At 37.9% G+C, this 21,064-nt stretch overlaps 1 protein-coding gene across 1 annotated transcript; it reads right to left on the bottom strand.

Annotated features, from left to right (window-relative positions):
- Positions 1-1,761: 1,761 nt before the first annotated feature.
- gdap1l1 (ganglioside induced differentiation associated protein 1-like 1) lies at positions 1,762-18,018 on the bottom strand. The gene is made up of 6 exons (XM_017487772.3): positions 17,718-18,018; positions 9,206-9,398; positions 5,706-5,879; positions 4,758-4,852; positions 3,851-3,965; positions 1,762-2,461 (listed from the first exon to the last, which is right to left on the bottom strand). The coding sequence occupies exons 1-6, from the start codon at positions 17,895-17,897 to the stop codon at positions 2,118-2,120; spliced, it is 1,101 nt and encodes a 366-aa protein (XP_017343261.1). The 5' UTR covers positions 17,898-18,018; the 3' UTR covers positions 1,762-2,117.
- Positions 18,019-21,064: the final 3,046 nt, after the last annotated feature.

Here is a 21,064-nt window from a genome sequence, read left to right as displayed (position 1 = left end):
CTAACTCGTCATGCCACATTTGTTGTTGTTGTTTTTTTTTTAAAAGCCATACATGCATAGAACCAAACAAAAAGCATGACCACCTGGTTTTATACATTTTACTTCCAAAGTGCTGAGCCAATCCTGACGGCAAAACCCTACTGATTTTGTTTAAATGGAGCTTGTTTTGCTATTTTCACATTTGTTTATCACACAGCTATCCTGTTCTCTAAGCTTTTCATAAGTAGGAAAAAAGCTATAAAGCTTTCTGTTAAGCATTTTCATTTATTGTAATCCATGGCAACTCAACAAAGTATGGCTTATGAACAAACATCGTAAAAAGCACCATAAATGCATATTTTATCAATATAAAAAAATAAATAAATAAGTACATAAATAACTAAACAAAAACATCTGTTGTGAACGGTAATGGCCACAGTAAAAACACAATATTTATTTCTGAAGATTTGGTTTGAGGCAGACTGCGTATTTGGTGGGTTTTTATTATTATTATTTAATTTCAGCGAACACCACCAGACTTGACTAAATCTTTCATTTTTCTGTCACCATGGATGCATTTACGTATGCATTTATGACCTATAAGGTGATGTATATTGCTAAGCTCTTATTCTATAGTGTACAGTGTCAGTTGTACACTCATCTTTCTCCTGACAAATCCATTTAATTGATCACTTACTCAGAAAAGCACAATTCCAAAGAATGAATTATATTTTTGTTTTAGCATTTTTTTTTTTTTATCTCCAGGGCATAAAATGCCCCTGGTAAATGGGAAAAATTATTTTCGCCTTTGGTTAAAACCCATGTATTTCAGAAGGACTTGATTTTTAGGTGTCATTTATAGACCTCATGTCAATCGTCAATGCTTTACTGTAGAGATTTTAATCAGGTTTACTTATTCGACACAAGAGTAACACAACAGCTTTAATTTGGTTACAAAGCAATTATGTTCTATACTGTGTTTATACTGTGTTCACCTTTTGTGTCATCTGTACAAGCCCATTTCTCTAATCATAAGAGAAACAAAAACACATAACTGAAAACAAAAACAGACAAATAATGGCACGATGAAACTCCCCATCGACTGCATTCTTGATGTTGAATTGTTTCTGTTGTGTGTTTGCTCAACGTAACATGACGAGCAAGTGCTATATGAATAATTTTACCTATTAATATGTGTGATTTTCTGATTTAGTTTCCTCTGGATATCTTTGCATGGCAAATGTAATTGATGAAATTCATCTTTGGAAAGTCACAGTACTGCACATTTAATTGTTACTTGCTCTAGCACACCTGATTTAACCCATGAAGATGTCTTACAAACTGTAATCAATCACTTGCCTATCAAGCGTTTCTTAATATCCCATTTTTATAATGACCCCACAGCTTAAAATAACCTAAATCATATCTGAGTATAGTGTAAGCCATCAGAGTCCACTCATCCGGTTGCTAATGCTGGTAAGGTACATTCTACAAAAAAAAAAAAAAAAAAAACACTTTACATGCCCATGTGCTGTTTGTGAATGTGCTGTATTTTACACAGAGTGAGTGAATGAATAGTAATTTCATATATGTTTGGCAGTATTAGGCTGCAGCTAAAACATTTTATCTAGTGTCTCGATAATTATCAGGGTTTGGATGGAAACCCATAAATGAAAAGTAGATTAAAGGGCAAAAGGTGAATGCCTCAAACACGAGATACTCCTACTACAGTGTTAAAGGCGGGTATCGTTATAGGTCATGCTATAATAAGTACGCGTGTAATGCCAACACATACCACATGAAGGAATTTGTAGTGCTTTTAATTTAGATTGTGACGTTTCGTTTCGCTGACTATAATCAGACTGTAGGCAAATGAAATTAAAGATTGACAAGGCATTTAGTAAGCCATAGGGGAATCAATATTTTTTTAAAAAAACAAATGTAAGCTTTGATTACCAGAAAATGTGTTGAAAAGAAGAATTCCTTGTCATGGAATGTTCTTATTTAATCCGTTCACTCAGATAATAGGGTTTTTCTCTGCACAGCATCATCATTCCAGCTGTTGCACAACATCTGGTACAGAAAAGTTGCAGCCTCACACAAATTCACTGACACAGAACACAGTAATAGAGTATTTACTACATGTATTTCTTTTTTAAAAACCAATAGGCAAAATAGCCCATCCCACCTAAAGATCCCATTAAGAAGGAAGCCCCGAAGAAGGATGGCGGCTTCTTTTTTACCATTCGAAATGCGTTGGGTAGGACTGCTGACAGTAAGGTGGCGTGGATGTCTCCCAACACCTTGCGGAAAGCGTAGCGCTTCTGCACGCGCTCGAAAAATGACTGGAGGTTGGGTCTGCTGCCGTCCTCCCAGTACTTCTTTGAAAGTCCCAAGAACTTGAGCCTGTGCAATGTGGCTCCAAGATATATATCAGCTAGCGTAAAGTCATGTCCACAAAGCCACAACTCACACTTTTGACCTGTTAACAGAGAAGCAGAGTTATAAGTGGGAGTCGTGCTGTAGTACAGGCATATGCGATACTGATTTTTATCACGATAAACAATTTAATGATCCAGGACCACCTAAAGAAGGGCAGGAAAATGAGCATTTCCACCATTTCAGGTTTAAGGAGAGTACAGGAATACGTAACAATGTTATTAGCTGTGCACTCGGGAACTGTGACAATCTTGAAAATCTTCTTACAGATATGTTATTTGATGTCCACATGGCTGACATTTTCACTATTCTGCTACTGCTAACAGGGCTGAGCAAGAGAGAGTAAAATAATGCAAGTGGAAGTGTTAGTTAATCATTCCAGATTCACGTGTTGAAGTTTTATTGGGGAGAAAAAGACTTTTAGCATATTTCTGAGTGTTTTTTGAGTGCCTTGTACTAGTGTGTTGTATTGTTTTGTGTAGCTCCTATGCAAAATGTGTAACAGTTGGCAGGTCTGGTAATATATTATAATCGGCGATAAACATCACTTGATATCATGGCAATATAATATCGTGTAGAGATGATAATATTGTTATATCGCACAAGCCTAATGCAGTACTTCCTGAAAGGCTGAAATCCAAGAACTCAAAATTCAAAACAATTACTGTTTGGTTTTGTTTAGTTTTTTTTTTTTTTTTTTACTGTTATGCACATGTAATAGTAAGGCATTCTGAAAACTATGAAATACTGACCATTATTATATTTATTGCCTTTATCAGAGACTACACAAGAGACTAGTGCCTTTATCAGTAAACACTAGAACAGTTTCCCAAAGTGACCCTAAGACAGTCTGCGATTTTGCCACAAGCACCATTTTGGGAAACACTGCACAGACATTCGAACAACAATAAATGTATTGTATAACAAGAAAGACTACAGTGGGTTCTGAGGTTAGACTAGGAGAACCCATAGTGCTGTCAAATCAAGTGCATTTAAACCTGTAATACCATTCAGGGTGTCAAATTTATGCCCCGCAACACCAAATCCAGCTCACCAAATTTAGTGTCCGTGTTTTTAATTGAAATCATCTTGTGGACTGTAAAACCATCATTTGGAAACTTGGGGGGGGGGGGGGGGGGGGCGGGTTTATTGTGTAAGGAATTGCAGTCTTTTCATCTGGTTTGCATTCTACTGTATGTTCAATCCCTTTGTGCATTCAGAATGTACCTTTCAGATAAATGAACACAATTAAGAATAGTTCTTAATGTGTTATTGTTCACTAACCTGATGTTATTTGGTCTGTCCCACTTGACATTGGACTAAGTATAATGTCGCCTGTTACCTAAAATGAGTTTGACACCCCTGAGCTAGAATAACATGGCAGGATTTAATGAATATTAGGTGATTGTTAAAGTAATAAACTACAACTTGCCTTGATATTCCAGTTTCCTCTTTTCAAGTTCTGCCTCTACCTGGTCTAGTACCATCGCCAACTCAACAAGGATCTTCTTCAGGTAGTTCACATTATCATGGTCTAGTATCTTTGCCTGGTAGAACAAAGATAGACCTGTGAAACGATACCCCATACCAGAGACAATCCCACATACAAAAATTTCCTCTGACTGTTAGGGTAACAAAGCAGTTACACTGAATAAGCAGCGTTATTAAACACAACATGCTGACAGTTACAGTCTAATATGACATATTCTAGACAGGTTCTTTTTCCAGACCTCTGATTTTTTTGTGAAAAAGTCATATCAAAGACATTTCGTGCAAACACACTAGTTGTATCTTATTTTTCAGAAGGTGTTGATTAATTTTCTATAACAGCAGCTCTGATAACAGTTCTGGCTGCAGACAAGTCACAAGTTTCTATCAATGTGTTGGTTCGAATTCGTTATTCTTTCTATAGAAACATTTAACACAGGGACTTGTATGATGGACAGATTTTAAAACGTGTAATTGTTGATATGGTGAAGCTACATTTTGGGAAGGCGTCTCCAGTGTCAGCGTTTTAACCGTCAGAGGTAAGTTCTCCATCACAGGACAGTGGTGTTGATAACATAATCTGCATTTTTTTGTCTTATTAATGTCAATAGAGAGAGAACAATTGTTTATAGCCACTATAACGGCTGTGAAAACTCAAATTTTGTTTAGTTCGATAACACTAATGATATCTATAAATGGATAAAAAGGCGATGTCCTTTAATAAATTAGTAAATAAAAAAAGGGTCTCATTCGAACCCAGCTGCCACCCCATATTTGTGTTAATAATCACACAATAAGTAAATACTGAGGAAGGAATTTGGTTTTGAAAACATTGTTTCACAAAATCTCACCATGAGTTTTTTCTGCTTTGTAAGGTATGGCTCTGTCAGTTGTGGCTCCTCGTGGTCCAGCTTCATCAGTTCAGATGCTGCATTGGTCAAGTGTCCTGGAAGAGTGAGATGATGGAAATAACTTCTATCAGCAGTCACTAAACAGGGTCACATGGTTCATCTAAATATAATGATTTTATATCAATGCTTGCTTCTAAAATTGTTGTAGTAAACCAGATGATAGTAAACCAGGATGCTTATGGGGACTTTGAAGTAGACCAAATTTTAACAGATAGTTGTGGGCAGATGTGAGGTTATATTTCATCGAAAATTTGAAAAAGATTTGTTACTAATTAAGTTGTAACTAATTAAGTTGTAATGAGATTTGTATGCTTGAAAATCAAGTTGATAAATATCACCCAGCAATGGGTAACACACATTTATCATAAAGGAGATTTATTAGGGTTTATGCAGGATTGTCCTGTCCTCCTTAAATCCATAACAAGACTTCAGGCTGGATCATGTTCTGTTGGCTTGATTTATTTGTCTGTTTCATTGCATAATGCATGTGCAATGCGGTTCAGAATGAATAAGCCATATCCAATAACAGAGGCCTTTGCATAAACCAGCTAGCATTCTTTTGCAGCTAGGATTCATGCCAATGCAAGGTCAACACTTGATCCAATAACAGGGACCTTGCCGTAAATCAGCTAGTCTCAAAGCATTTTAATACAGCTGTCATCTATGCCACTGAAAGGTCAATACTTGAGTCAGCCCTCAATTTGAAGACGATGCATTTGTTTGTTTTAAAGTTGAGAATCCTAAAACTCAGGATTTATGCTCTTTGACTACAGATTTGTGTCATTAGTTATAACAAACACATGTGAAAACAGATCAAAGTCATACCAAAGATATCAGCCTGCAATGAAGCAGTTTCAACAGAAAGCACTGAATTGTGGCATCACTTACTACGTATTTCAGCAGTGGCGTACTTTGGGATCATGGAGTCAGTGGTGAGCTCAGGGTGGAGGATGCAGCCATGCGTGTAGGCGTCCATGGGCAGGCCATCTAGAAGCTCTCGATACTGCTTCACCCGAGCATGCATGGGAGTGCCTTCATCTGGAATAAGCTGGGCTATTGAATCTATAGCAAAACACATATGCATACAAGGCATCTTATTATACAGACTGCTGGAAATCTGGAACCTTGAAACCTGATATCAGCTCCTTTAAATGACTTCTCCCTTAAAGAAATGATTTGGTACTTCACAGATGGTAGTTAATTCCTTTTTTGTGAAATAACATGGCTTCATTCAACCATGTGTGCACCAGCTGTATTGACCCATTAAGTAAAAGTTCCAGAATAAAGTAGAAGAAACTGCCAACTCTTGATTAAAGTCATTGCAGATGAATTTGATTTGCCGCAACACAGCTGTCGCAAAGGAATAAAAAAGGCTTTGTAGATAGAACTGAAAAAGGAACACAGGCCACACGTATCCCATTCTGTGTGCACCATCTTGATGCATTAGGGATAGTGTATGAGAGCAGCCTGGCTATCCTCCAGCCTGCTGACTAATCATCCTCTACCCTGCACCTGCACGTCTCCATCAGGCTTAGGATGAGATCTGCTGCAAAACAGCCTCAGAGTACACCAACATAACAGTTCTCCTTGTTCCTTCTACATCAGGCTTGATTAACATCAGTGTGTGAAATCCATGTCACTGCACAGGATAGGTTTCCCTCCATTAACACACTTGTTTTAACTTTGCAAACTACTTTTATATACTACAAAGAGGTTAATTGGATTAAGTGCTGAAAGAACAATGCACAACTTTCTGCTGGTGTGAGAATTTACTCATAGATATACCCACATGGGTAGTGTTGATGCCTTAGAACTCTAATTTGATCCTGAGCTTGGGTTACTGACTGTATGGAATTTCGCATTCTCGCCCCATGCCTATGTGGTTTCCTCCAGCTTCTCTGGTCTCCTGCCACATCCCAAAAACATGTCGGTAGGTGGACTGGCTATGGAATCCTTCAAGACTGCATGTTCAGACCCTTCCTTCTGCCACGATTATGTGGCCATTAACAACACTGTCATCAAGTTTGCTGATAACAAGATACTATGGGGCTAATGTCTAATCTAGAACAATCAGCTTTTACAGGGAAAGCATTGCTTTACTTGCTGCCTGGTGCAAAAGTAGCAATTGAGAGAGTCACTTTATCTTTAAATACCTGGTGACTTGTATCTCATGTGGTCTACTAACAATGCCGTTTTCCAGAACTATTAATAGCTTCTAGAAATGGAGCTATGAAATAACCAAGGCTGAAGCTTCACCTTCTTTCTAGTTAACTTCCACTGTTCTTCTTCCAACAGTGACAAAGTGACAAGAGACTTTCATTGGAGGCTTGGCTGTCTTGCACAAAGCAGAATCCTCCTAGACCTGCAGAGTTCATCTCACTGTTCATGTCATTTGGTTGAGATGAACTTGTCTGCACTTGTACAAACCCTGACAAAAATTCTGGAAACACCACACGCTCCTCCTCAGGCTTTTATTGCAACCTGAATTCTTTGAGGCATGGCCTTCACTAAGAAAAACAATATTCTACATCAAGCTGGTTCGAACTTTCTCAAATAGTGGTTGACAGATCAGCTTTGCAGGATTTCCATCATAAATTTACAATCGGATTGAGATCCAGAATGTTTACCGGCCATTTGATTGAGTCCCTGAAGAAAAGCTTGAACAGTCTTTGTTCCGTGGCAAGATGCATTATCTTCCTGATCAACGACTTCATCACCACCAAAGCTGTTTTCTATCGATGGAATGAGAAAAGTGTCTAAAATTTTAGTGTACATCTGTGCATTGACTGTTGACTGTTGACTCCCCTGGTCCTTTACCTGACATGAAACCCCATATCATAAGTGAGTGGGGAAATTTGATTGTTTTCTTCAGGCAGTCGTCTTTATCTGTTTCATTAGTACGGCACCAGACAAAAGTTCCAGCATCATCTCCTTGGCCAATGCACATTCGTGATTCATCACTGAATATCACTTTCATTCACACTCCATGACCGCATCCCTTTAGCCCACTGTAACCTTGTTTTCTTCTGTTTAGTTAGTGTTCATGCTGGTTTTTGTTTGGCTTTTCTATACGTAAATGCCATTTCATTCAGCCAATTTCTTACAGTTCTGTCACAAACATTGACTCCTCGTTCTGCCCATTTGTTGTTCATTTGATTTGTTGTGCATTTTCAAGGCATATCGCTTCGAGTTTTCTGTCCTGACGCTTTGACATCTTCCTTGGTTGACCCGTATGTTTTCCTTTTATAACCTTCCCATTTTGTTTATACTTGCACCAAATTTTAGCCACAGCTGACTGGGAACAACCGATATCTTTTGCCACAGTCCGTGTTGGATTTCCTTCTTGAAGGAGTTTTATAATCCTTTCCATTGTTTCAATTGACAACTCTCTTGTTGGAGCCAGGTTCCCTTTCAAAAAGTGTAGGTGAAAAGGTGACGGTCTGTATGCACTCTTTTAAGGTCTGTACGGTCTGTAACCTCTCTTTTAACCACAGACTAATTTGCATTTTCAGACTTGTGCTGGTATTTGTTTTAGAAATGCAAACTACAAGATGATTCCATCATTTTTTTCCCTCAACATTGAGCGATTCCATCATTTTTAGCTGTACTTGATCTGGAAAAAATATGTCATTACTTAAAATAACTTCATTTAATTTGTTTGAGGTATGTTTCACAAAACCAGAATATTCAGCTATTAAACAAAAATTGTTTTGTGTCATATCTGTGATTTGTTTATTTGCTACGTAAAAAAGTAAAAAAAGTCGGGTGAAGATCCTCAAGGTGTGGTGATTCCATAATATTTTCCAGGGGTTGTAATTCATAACTCGTTATTGTAGAAAGAATCTAGCACCATTACTTTCAGTAATGGCAACAGCACATCAGGGCACAAAGCTCTCCACAGGGAGTCAAATTAAGGCCAGTGCATTATTAGTTACCACTGATTTTGGACATTTATTAAAAGCTTGGTAAGTGGACACACAATAGTATAATATTTTCAGATACAGCACACACCCATGTGAGAGTACGTCACATTAATGCCATCTAGCAAAGGGTGTCTGAACATTTGGTCTGCTTCCAGCTGTGTAAAGGGCAGTTTTTCTTCACAGGTCATTAAGCTTCTCAAATCTCTCACCTATTCCCCTCCACCACACTGTCAGATCTTCAACCCGTGTAATTTACCTAGTCTTCATGGACCATGAATTCTGAGGTGTAATATATTTAATGTTTTAGTACATAGCCCAGAATTTGCTGTATTCAATCTGTATCTTTGTATTCTCTGCCTGTCAGTGCAATACCCTAACATATGGTAATAATGAGATTCGAGTTGACTTCATTGTCTCTGTCTTGTGACTGACAGTCTTACCTCCATCCAGAGTTTTAATACTTACCACCCACAAAGTTGGTTTCTAAGTATTCAATGATTTGGTTGTAGTCACTGACAATGGTGTCTCCATGTATGAAGACAGGCACCTCCTCTCCAAGGTTGAGCCTCATGAACCAGGGTTCCTTGTGCTCAGTTAGAGGTAGACTCACATCCCGCTCTTCACACAACAGACCCTTCTCATTAATCACCAGGCGCACCTGCCAGACAATAAACTCCAGCTCAAGCACATATTTCATTTTTTTCACATCAATTTAGATACAGAGTTCTTGCTATTACCCCAAGAAACAAAATCTAGACGTTTTATGATTCTTTTTTTTTTTTTTTTTTTAATCAATTTTATGATTAGGTCACTTAATACAGTATGGGAAGAGTAAAAATATTATAGAGGTTGTGTTAGAGCAGAAAGTATGGGAATTTCTAAAGACAAAAAAAAAAAAAACCTTAGTGTCTTCGGTGTATGTTACTTGGATATATTATTTTAGTACTTGTATTTCAGTACTTTGGTACCTGGAAATAATTAACATAGTAATCAAAAGGACTTACTGATATGAGAGGGAAATAAAAAGTAAAGAATAAACCACAAAGGTGTCCTCTTATAGAAGAATCAGCAATGTGGTGTTGTCATGTCAATTACCTCACTGAAGCTGATTATTTTCCAATAACAACACATCCCAAGGTATTTCTTTTATACCACAGAATTTGCCAACACTAACAATTTTGTATTTATTACAGAACAACACATCAAAATGTTTATCTTTTTATAATTACAATGAATGTTGTGGAATGTCTACATTCTATCTCTCTCTTTTTTTTTATCTTTCTCTCTCTTAAAGTTAATAAAAATGCAACTTGTCATATTACAGAGAAACTGCAACGTCCTCTGGCCTGAAGACTTTCCTGTGTCAGAAAAAGTTACAGCTTAAATGTTACAGCTTAAGGTATGGCTTTACCTCTGACTGTTACAAAGTTCTGACACTGGAGACTAGTTCAGAAAACATCACCAATTCAGCATCAACAATTACTTTTTTTAAAACGATTTTTTTTAAATCGGTTTATGTGGCCCTTCTACCATTCAAGTCCTTGTGTTAGCTGGGTTATTCAAGTCCTTGTATTACTACAGAAATGACAGACTGTTATCGAAACTGCTGATGTTATAGAAAATTAATCAGCACCTTCTGACCAATCAGAATCGAGAATAAAAAAGCACTGCAGTATAAACAATTTTATATTGTGTGTCAGTTATATAATAGCAGATACCGAAACCAACTGTCATGTCATATTTATTATGTAGTATATGCACAAGGGAGTTACTTGGTGTCTCAAGCTTATTGAAATTTTGGAATTAGAAGTCCAGTTGACCATAAAACCACAGGATGTTAGAACCTAGTTTTAAACTAAAGCTATCCAAAATTTACTGCTGAGTGGTTTGGGTGAGACCATCCCTTATAGTTGTTTTGATCAATGATCAATGCTCCAAGGGCTCCTGTTTGTCTGTACTGCATGTCCTGGACCCAGATGAGACCTGAACACAGTTATTATTAGGTTTCACTAGAGCCTGCAGAAAACAGTCACTCGACTGAGGTCTTTTTTTTTTTCTTTTGATTTTGAACCTGGTTATCACATAGTGAATCTGAATTTGATAGACTCACGGTCAGCTGGATATGCTGGAAATAAGCTTCAGGAAAATGAATTATATTTGCAAGGGTTTCTCAAAGATGAAAGTACTTTTGCAAGCTTAGAAGCTCACATATTCTTTGTTCTTTCATATTACGCATTGTCAATGTCATGTAGAATGTTTGCAAAACCTCTTTACAATGTATTTTGGCTCTGTAATGATGCCATGTTCATGGCTGCCAGTTGAACTTTGTCTCCACATGAAGTATGCTGAGGTATTTAGAGTGTGTCTGTGATACCCAGTGTGCTTCAGTGGCTAAGTTGCATTACTGAAGGATTTAGCTCCCTTTAGGAGATGTTCTTTCACCATTTAGTGATCATTTGTGTTGTTTTCAACTCTCTGTGAGTTTTCTTGTCCTACATCTGGCCCTGCAATCCCAATAAGTGCCCGCTGGATTTCAAAATACTCGAGACCATCTCACAAGACCTCCTCCCCTTCATCTCTTCATGACTCTATAACATGTCATGGTCATGTACCAACTGCATTCAAGACAGCAAGGGTTATCCCATCCTGAGCAAACCCACTCTGGATACCTCAGATATCACCTACCAAACGGTAGGTGATAAACGATCTCCATCCTAAATGTGCTGTGTACAATCAAGTGTCTCTCTGTCTCACACAGACCAACCTCAAAGATCCTAACCACTCTGGCTTCAAAGCAGCACATTCCATAGAACCTGCCCTTGTGGTCGTAACTGAGAAGCTTCATACCACTAGGTCAGCCAAACTGTCATCACTCCTCATCCTCCTCGATTTTTCAGCAGTATTTGACACAGTCAACCACAAGACTCTCTTGTCCATCCTCATGATTCTTGGAATTTGTGACAATAGTTTTTTGCCTCCTGCCTGGAGGGACGTTCATATTAGGTGACATGGAGGGGATCCACGTCTGCTTTATGTAGACTCTCCACTGGTGTCCCTCAAGGCTTGCATCGCACCACAGCTGAAGGACTTGTTTTCACCCTTCCCTACTTTTCTGTATTACTTTGCTCCCTTCATTGGCTTCCTGTATCTGCCCACATCAGATTAAATTTTTTATTATCTTTTTTAAGTAAACGCAAACCGAATTGAGACCTGTGGAGTACTCCTGTTTTAGTCGCATTATCGACGTGTATTACAGACATGTAAACACCTTAATCACACTGTTAACGTCGTGTGGGAGTTTTCACTGTATTTTGTGATGGGACACGTACACACACGGCAGTGCTCAACTGTTTGACGGCAAACAAGAGAGCACGGCTGCGTCCCAAACTGCGTACTTACCTGCTATATAGTAGGTGAGATACATGTATTTCAGTTGCTATATAATAGGTGAGTTGCTAGATTAGGATGCAGCCCACGGCATCAAGCAGTCATCTATTTGCACGTATAGCATGACAAATCATTAACTGCTCTTGAAGCTTTCGTGAAAGTAAAAAGGAACACTGTGTATAGTACCATAACGAAGACGAACTGTATGGCGATGCGTGAAACTCTGGAGGGAACGTCGGACAGTGTGGCGTGGGGACATAATGACGTGTGACGTTGATTGCTCTATGTTCTATAACATGTAAAACAGGAACATGAAATTAATATTTTAAGCGTAACTCATGTAAACACCTTAATCACAATATCGTCTTATTCAGAATAAGGTCCATAATTAGATTACTGCTGTCCATGTAAACGTAGACATTGATGCGTGCCTACAAAGCTCATAATGGGAACGCACTTATCACACTCTGCTCTGGACCCTGCTCCCTCTGATCCTCTAGCACTATTCAGTTGAACCTACCATCTCTGTGTACAACGAAGGCATACATTAATGCTGTTCTCTGTTCTGGTGCCGAGGTGGTGGTGCCCTAGCTGGTGCCCTAGCTGCCCAAATAGCTGAGTCACTGGCTGTCTTCAAACAATGACTAATGACCTACCTCCTCATGAAGAATTTAAATTTGCACTTTAAAAAAACCCATATGCACAAGCCTATGAAGAAAGTGTTACTGAAACGTTTGTGGATCTGGCAGGAATTGATAGTTTGCTTTGGCCTACAAAAAACTTTTACACACAACTTTGTAAAACAAAACAAAAAAAAAGCAAAAATGAACCCCATTGTGTGCACTTTTGCACTCAGTCGTGCTGGTTTCATAATACGAAACATTTACAATGAAAGACTTGAACATTTACGATAACGGTGGTGTTGTTATGTGACAAAGTATTAGCAAGTAATCCAAAATATTCTTTAATTCCAGGGAGAAAATTGGGAAGTTGGTGTTTAAGAGCTAGCTGATATTGGTTGAATGGCTGAATCCCAAACGACTGCCTACTCTCCATAAGTGCAAGCCATAGTATATGAACTAATGGATTCTAGACCCTATATTGCACCTTATGTCTAACAGCGCACCATCTGAGTCTCAGCTTTGTACAAAAGTCACTAGTGATGTGTGAGAGAAACATATAAGGCAAATGAAACCATTTTTAATATAGACGGTGTCCTGTGGATGCTCTGTGATTAAGGTTCTATGCTGGTGCTCAGAAGATTATAAGTTTGATTCTGAATACTTAAATTACCAGTGAATTACTGTTGGGACCTTCAGCAAAGCCTTTAAGCATCAGCTGTATTATTGGATTGCATCTTCTCTCAGCTGTAAGTTGCATCGGATAAAAGTAATTGTTGGGAGAGATGGCACCGAACCGATATCAAATATCAGAATTGGACCAACATCAGCAGAAGATGCTGAATCGGGTATCAGAGGGGAGAAAAAGAGCAAATCCAATCCAGTGATCCATGGTATTATAACATGCTATTCATTTTCATGTAAATGTAGTACAGGAAGGTGCTTCAATTACACGTAACTCATTTTAAAGCTTAATTGTTTAATAAAAAAATATCAGCTACGTATTGGGGAATACTCAAGGTTTCAGAAAGTAAAAAATGATATATCTCTAAATAATGTAAAGTGAAATAATAAATATACAGTCATTTTTACGTCATTCTGAATAATATAAATCTTTTTCAATTATGAAACCAGGTCGCAGTGAATTTTGGAGCCTGTCCTGAGAACACCGATGTGAGGCTAGAATACACCATGGATGGCACGCCAGTCCATCGGAAGGCACCGTGCACATACATTCACACTAATTCACATTCACAGTAATGAAATGTAGACGATACACCTACCGGGATGTTTTTGGGAGACTAGAGGAAAACAGAGAACTTGAGAAAACCCACACAAACACAAGAAGAACATCCATCCATCCATCCATCATCTATACCACTTAATCCTTTTCAGGGTCACGGGGAGCCTGGAGTCTATCCCAGGGAGCATCGGGCATAAGGCGGGGTACATCCTGGACAGGGTGCCAATCCATCGCAGGGCACAATCACGTACACATTCACACACCCATTCATACACTACGCACACTTTGGACATGCCAATCAGCCTACCATGCATGTCTTTGGACTGAATCACTAAGCCACTGTGCACCCACAAAGAGAACATGCAAAACAGTAACCTAAGCTCAGGAGCTTAGAGTCACCATGGAGCTGCGAGTCACCAGTGCTATCCATCTTGCCACCACACAATCTAGTAGTAATTATTAAATAATTCAATATTATATTATTTTTAATAGGAAATATTATATTATTTTTTGACTGGCACCCTGTCCAGGGTGTACCCCGCCTTGTGCCTGATGCTCCCTGGGATAGGCTCCAGGTTTCCCCGTGACCCTGAAAAGGATAAGCGGTATAGATGATGGATGGATGGATAGATGGGTATTATTTTTTATTGGTCTTGTTAGTTTGTTACATCATCACTGATATATTTGTGTGGAATGATTTACTTTATAACGCAGGCTACCCTGTTTTAAAAACATCCTGAAATGCTGTTTTTAAGGAATGAGACGCACCTGGAAATAAATGTTGTGCATTGGATGTGCTACAATTTTAGCCAATTTGTGCAGAAAAGCTGTTTTCTTGTTTAATCACAATGTTAAAGCCATCCTTCTCATTTCCAGAAATACAGACGGACTTGTATTTCATTAAATTAATAAATTAATGAATCCTCACTCAGCACTCAGGAGATAGACCTGGTTTTATCAGCTGGTGTGTGACAATCAAACATGCATGCCTGTCATTTGATGTTGATAATGTACCAGAGGCACATTACTTCTTCAGCTGACATTTTTAGAAATATATCATTGAAAAGGTAATGTAGAGGCACAGATATTTTATACCAAATCTGGGCAATTCTGGCAGAAACAGGAAACCAGTGTCTGACTTAATGCACATCTGGTCTACAAAATTGAATCTGTGTTTTTATCAAACATCAATATAATCAGATTTCCTTTAACAGACAAAGCTGGCCCTCTACCAACTTGTATTTTAGAGATAACAGTAAATGTTTACTTCTTTTTCCAACAAGTTTTTTATTGTATCATATATATATATATATATATATATATATATATATATATATATATATATATATATATATATATATATATATATATATATATATATAACCCTTCACAAACTATTGGAACGGCAAGCAAATTGTTTTGGCTATAGGCTGAAAATTTTGGGGTTGGAGATCAAAAGATGAATATGAGAAGAGTTTAGAATTTCAGATTTTATTTCCTGGTATTTATATGTAGACGTGTTAAATGACATACAGCATTGCACATTTTGCATCAGACCACCCAATGTTTAGGTGAGCAAAATATTGGAACATGTGACTGACAGGTGTTTTTTGTTGCCCAGGTGTGTCCTGTTAGATTGATTGTTTAAACAGTAAATAGCTGTGAACATCTACTCTTCATTTTAGCCTTCAGTTTCACCTGTGAAGACTGAATTTGTTGTTAAAAAGGATAATCTAACATGGAGATCAAAGAACTGTCTAGGGTAGAAGCCATTTTGAAGCTGAGAAAAGAGGGAAAATCAATCAGAGGCATTGCACAAACTTTGGGCATAGCCAATACAACAGTTTAGAATGTCCTGAAAAAGAAAAAAACTATTGGTGTACTAAACAACAGACACCAAATGGAACGGCTGATGACAGAAACGTTGTGAGAGCTCTGAAGAAAAACCCAAAAACAACGGTCAATGACATCACCTACAACCTCCACCTGGCAGGGGTGAAGGTATCACAATCCACTGTTCACAGAAAAATTTGAGTGCAGAAATATAGAAGCCATACCACAAGATGCAAACCACTCATCAGCACTAAGAATCAGAAGACCAGATTGGCATTCACAAAGAAATACAGAGATGAAAGTTCTGGAACTAAGATTAACCTCTACCAAACTGATGGAAAGGCCAAATTCTGGAGAAAGAAAGGATCTGCTTATGATCCAAAACATACGAGCTCATCTGTGAAACGTGGTGGCGGTAGCGTCATGGCTTGGTCTTGTACAGGTGCTTCTGGAACAGGATCACTAATCTTTATTGATGATGTAACACATGATGGTAGCAGCAGAATGAATTCAGAAGTTTAAAGCAACATTCTGTCTGCCAATTTACAGAGAAATACATCCAAATTAATTTGGACGAACTTCATGCAGCAAGACAATGATCCAAAACACACTTCCAACTCAACAAAGGACTTTATCAGTGGGGAAAGGTGGAAGATTTTAGACTGGCCAAGTCAATCACCAGACCTTAACCCAATTAAGCACGCATTTCAATTCCTGAAGAGGAGACTGAAGGGAGAAACCCCGGAAATATACAACAACTGGCTGGGATAAAAGCCTGGTAAAGCATCACAAAAGAAGAAACCAACAATTTGGTGATGTCAATGAGTCACAGGCTTGATGCAGTTATTCCAAGCAAGGGCTATGCAACCAAATATTAAGTGTTATTTACCTTAATTTCTTCAAGGCTTGCCTGTTCCTGGTCTGATACAAAAGGTTCTATGTTTTAGGTTGTTGAACACATCTCGATGTAAATAGCAGGAAATAAAAGCTAAAATCCTAAACTCTTGTCTCATATCCATGTTTTGAACCCAAACCCAAATGTCTTGGGTGCATAACACAAAAAATTGAATTGACCTTGCTGTTCCAATAGTTTCAGAGACGACTGTGTGTATATATATGCTCCATTTGTCTATACATGGATCAGTCTCATCTAATGTTATCATCTGAGTCATAATTTAGTGTTGAGATATTTCATTGACTTGCTGGATAATGTGTCTGTGCACAGGATGCTATAACATTAAAAGTTGAGCCTCATAAATGCAGCTCAGCTTGTAAGGTCGGTGAGGGAGAAGATCTGTTTGTCTTTTGCTTGAGTGAAATCGTGACTTCCATTCCAACTGGCTGCTTCACTGATTTACATAGACCACTGTCCAGCAGAGCAGTGTTTCTTTATCCAGGTCTGAAAGCTTGATATTCAGATGATCCGCTAAGATGATTGGGAAATTTGCAGATTTTCGTGTTGCCTGGATTCTCCGGGACTGCATCATACTACATACTGAGTAGTATGCCAACCACATGCTCACAGTGCTATCTACTACAAGATACACCTCACAGTTCAGGGTTGTTGTTTTTTTTTTCTTCATAGCCAGACTCACTCATTTTAATTAATAATTTAGAGTGTCATCCTTGTGTCTACAGCCAGATCTAAGTCTCTGACCATGCACAATGGTCTGAGCTGTCAAAATGGGTCATGCATTCTCCAGAAATCAATCCTGGCAATAAACATTACATACATACACTTCATTGATCTGGAGCATCAGCACTAACATATTCATATAGCCTAAAACTGGACTGGTATAAGCCAGCATTGTGTGCCACAGTAAAGCAAACAGAAGGTCAATAAAATGAATGCAGTATAGTGAGAGCTCCACCATTTTGCTAGCTATGTGTTTACCTTTTGCGAGCTGAAAGACTGCGTCCAGTGGTACAAAACGAGGCGGTCTTTAGAGAAGGGCTTGTGCTCTACTGGCGGCTCGTGACTCTCCTCTCCGTCCGCGAGCTTGCAGTCCTCGCTCATGGCTGAAATGGGCCACCAGCTGCAGTTGGTGGGGGTGACATGGTTGGAAGACGCCATGACGGAGGATGCTCGTGCGTGCGAGAGAAAGGGTACCAACTGGGGAGGGATGATGCGAGCGAGCAAGAGAGAGAGAGAGCGAGAGAGCTAGAGAGAGAGAGAGAGAGAGAGAGAGAGAGAGAGAGAGCGGAAGGAGGGAATGCAAGCTGTGCAATAACAGCGCGCGGAATCTTCAGCAGCGCGAGCACCGCATCCTCAGGTTATCGTCTATTTCCGGCTTCTCCTAATCCAACGGAGGATGCTCCATATATGCAACTTTAATGAAGAGTCTTATTAATGCAAAGCATCCATGTCGCATATGCCTAGATATATGTGTTTGTGTGTAAGCTTGATGGCAAATAGTCTACACACGTGCGCGTGAGCGCGCTATGATACATCTCCGGGTGATGCCTGACTTCTTAGTGTGAAGGTCAAGAGAAACTTCTAACGCCCTGTGTCAGGGGTTCTCAAACTCTTTGCACCCAGACACCCCTTTAACTATAAGATCAATTCCACTCACCCTCTCAGAGCATAACATTAGGCGCATTCTTTAATCGTGTATAATAATAGAGCCATGAAGCTTTTTTATTCCTGAACTTTCCACACAACACTACACATTAGGTCCTCAGTAGGTGTAGGCTACTTATTTTTAAGTTATTGTGGTTTGGCTTTAACCATTCCATGCATGAATTATGCATGAGTTAAAAAAAAAAGATAAAATATTATGTCTGAAAAATAAATAAGTAAATACTAGTGACCAAAACAAAATTAAAAGTATAATTTTTAAACAAAATATAGCAATATTCTTGACATGTACCTACAAAATACATGCCGTTTAGGACACTTGTATATTGTAGTGGTTTTCAGAAGTAGAATCTGTATTTATTTATTTATTTATTTATTGTTAATTTATTTGTTGGGGTATTTTTTGTGGCGGGGGGGGGGGGGGGGGGTGTAAATTACAGTAACCATTAAAAAAAAGCCTTAAATTGGCTGACCATAAGTGGATACTATGCTTAAAAGCATTAACCCATTTCATTAATAAGTCAGACAGGCTAGTGTTGATGAAACATATTATTTCTGCTAATTGTTTCTTGCTTTGCTATTACTTTGATTATTTTGTTTACTTTATTTTATTACTGTGATAATATTGTTTACTTTATTTTATTACTGTGATAAATATTTTAATTTCTACTAATACAAATTCAATTCTATTAATTACACACAATGGCCACATGAGGGCGCGCTGTGGTCATTTATCCCTAGTGAGCAAAACGTCAAATTAAATCTCCAAAATGTTCAATAAAGTGTGAGGATTTTAGGAGTCTTCATACGTGTTAAGTACATGATATTATGAGGGCCAGTGCTCTGCAGGGTTTTGTTATTCACCATATTATCACCATATTTCCTCTTAACACCTTCTTTGGAGCCTGTTATGGAACTTAGTCAGACAGAAACATTTCCCCATGTCCCTGAGCTTATTACTACATTCTCATTAGACCAGTGATACTGAATAGACAAACATAATTCTGAATAAAATCAAAACACATTAGTAATTTCATAGTAGTTTCGTATAAAAGCAGAACAAAAGGTAGGCTGCTCTGTGGACTTGTTGTACATAGCATCCGTTATATGCAGTCATGACAGTTGTACACAATCATGGGACGTTGTTTATGTAATATAAATATGACCATATATATCCAAGCTTAACTTTACAGTCTTGCATTAATCCTTTGATAATTATTATATTGAAAAGTTCTCATAGACATTAATCATGGTACATAAATTTCCATTTTACGGACATTACTGCTGCAATGTAAAATGTCAAATTAAATTTGATTAGGACACTCACTATGCAGGTTTTTTTTTCAATCTCTAAAAAAAGGTAATTTCACATCCACATTAAGAAAATCAGAACAATAAAATGATTTGATTCATGTCAAGTACTGTTGTGATTTTTTAATTGTATTTATTTATTTATTTATTTATTTACAACAAATTGCTCAAAGTTTATGTGGTCCTGACATTACTCCATCATAACCTTGCTACTGTTGGTACTCTTCCTGGTACTCCATCTTTAACAGGGCTAAACTGCCCTGTTCAGAGAATTATATGTGTTATGAAATAAAAAAACAATAAATTAGCCCCTTAGAGAAAGGCTTTACAGGTGTATCAAAGGACCTTAAATTCGATTTTAAAGGTGAACTATACATATAAAATATATAACATTGATGACACCACCTGAGTGGCAAGGAAAGTAACGTTTGGTACAATTATTTCTGAGAGAGTACACTGCATCATTTTGTTAATGTGGTGTCTCATTTAAAGATAAATTTGGCCTGTTGAGTTACAAATCAGAAATGATTCTTTATTAAGAAATTCTGAGATAGTAGTAATAGTAGTAGTAGTAGTAGTAATAGTAGTAGTAATAGTAGTAGTAACAGTAGTAGTAATAGTAACAGTAGTAGTAACAGTAATAGTAGCAGTAGTAGTAGTAATAGTAATAGTAGCAGTAGTAGTAGTAACAGTAGTAGTAATACTAATAGTAGTAATAATAGTAATAGTAGTAGTAACAGTAGTAGTAATAGTAGAAGTAGCAGTAGTCGTAATACTAATAGTAGTAATAATAGTAACAGTATTAGTAATAGTAGTAGTGGTAATAGTAGTAGTAATACTAATAGTAGTAATAATAGTAACAGTAGTAGTAATAGTAGTAGTAGTATTAGTAGTAGTAGTAATAGTAGTAGTAGTATTAGTAGTAGTAGTAATAGTAGTAGTAATACTAATAGTAGTAATAATAGTAACAGCAGTAGTAATAGTAACAGTAGCAGTACCAGTAGTAGTAGTAGTAGTAGTAGTAGTAGTAGCTTAGATAACCATAATTAACTTATTTGTGTATGTTTCTAGGTGATAATAATTTGGCTCAGATCCCAGTTAGGAACTTAATCAAGACATTAATCCACCACCTTTGATTAGCACCATTTCACATCAAAGATTGATGAAATGCAACGCAACTTTTTGGAGCACCCAGTCAGCTTGGCACAGATTTAACTGAACTTGATATGGCCACATGCTCGCCCACCCCCTTCAACTGCAAGTGATCTGGCACGGCGTTGAGCAGGGCCTTGTAGCCGGGGCAGGATTGGGCTGTATTTTTGGATACAGCGTCGGGGTCTGGTTAGCCTTGT

This window comes from Ictalurus punctatus, chromosome 15, assembly GCF_001660625.3.
Source record: "Ictalurus punctatus breed USDA103 chromosome 15, Coco_2.0, whole genome shotgun sequence".
NCBI classification, from domain to species: domain Eukaryota; kingdom Metazoa; phylum Chordata; class Actinopteri; order Siluriformes; family Ictaluridae; genus Ictalurus; species Ictalurus punctatus.
The sequence above is the reverse complement of the archived record's forward strand: the minus strand, read 5'-3'. Positions and strand labels throughout refer to the sequence as shown.

Coding starts and splice junctions, on each gene's coding strand:
- gdap1l1 (XM_017487772.3), bottom strand. CDS start 17,897: ATGGCGTCTTCCAACCATGTCACCCCCACCAACTGCAGCTGGTGGCCC. Junction 5,880..9,205: donor AGAAACCAACTTTGTGGGTG/GTAAGTATTAAA, acceptor GTTTTGCTATAG/ATTCAATAGCCCAGCTTATT. Junction 4,853..5,705: donor CGCCACTGCTGAAATACGTA/GTAAGTGATGCC, acceptor TCACTCTTCCAG/GACACTTGACCAATGCAGCA.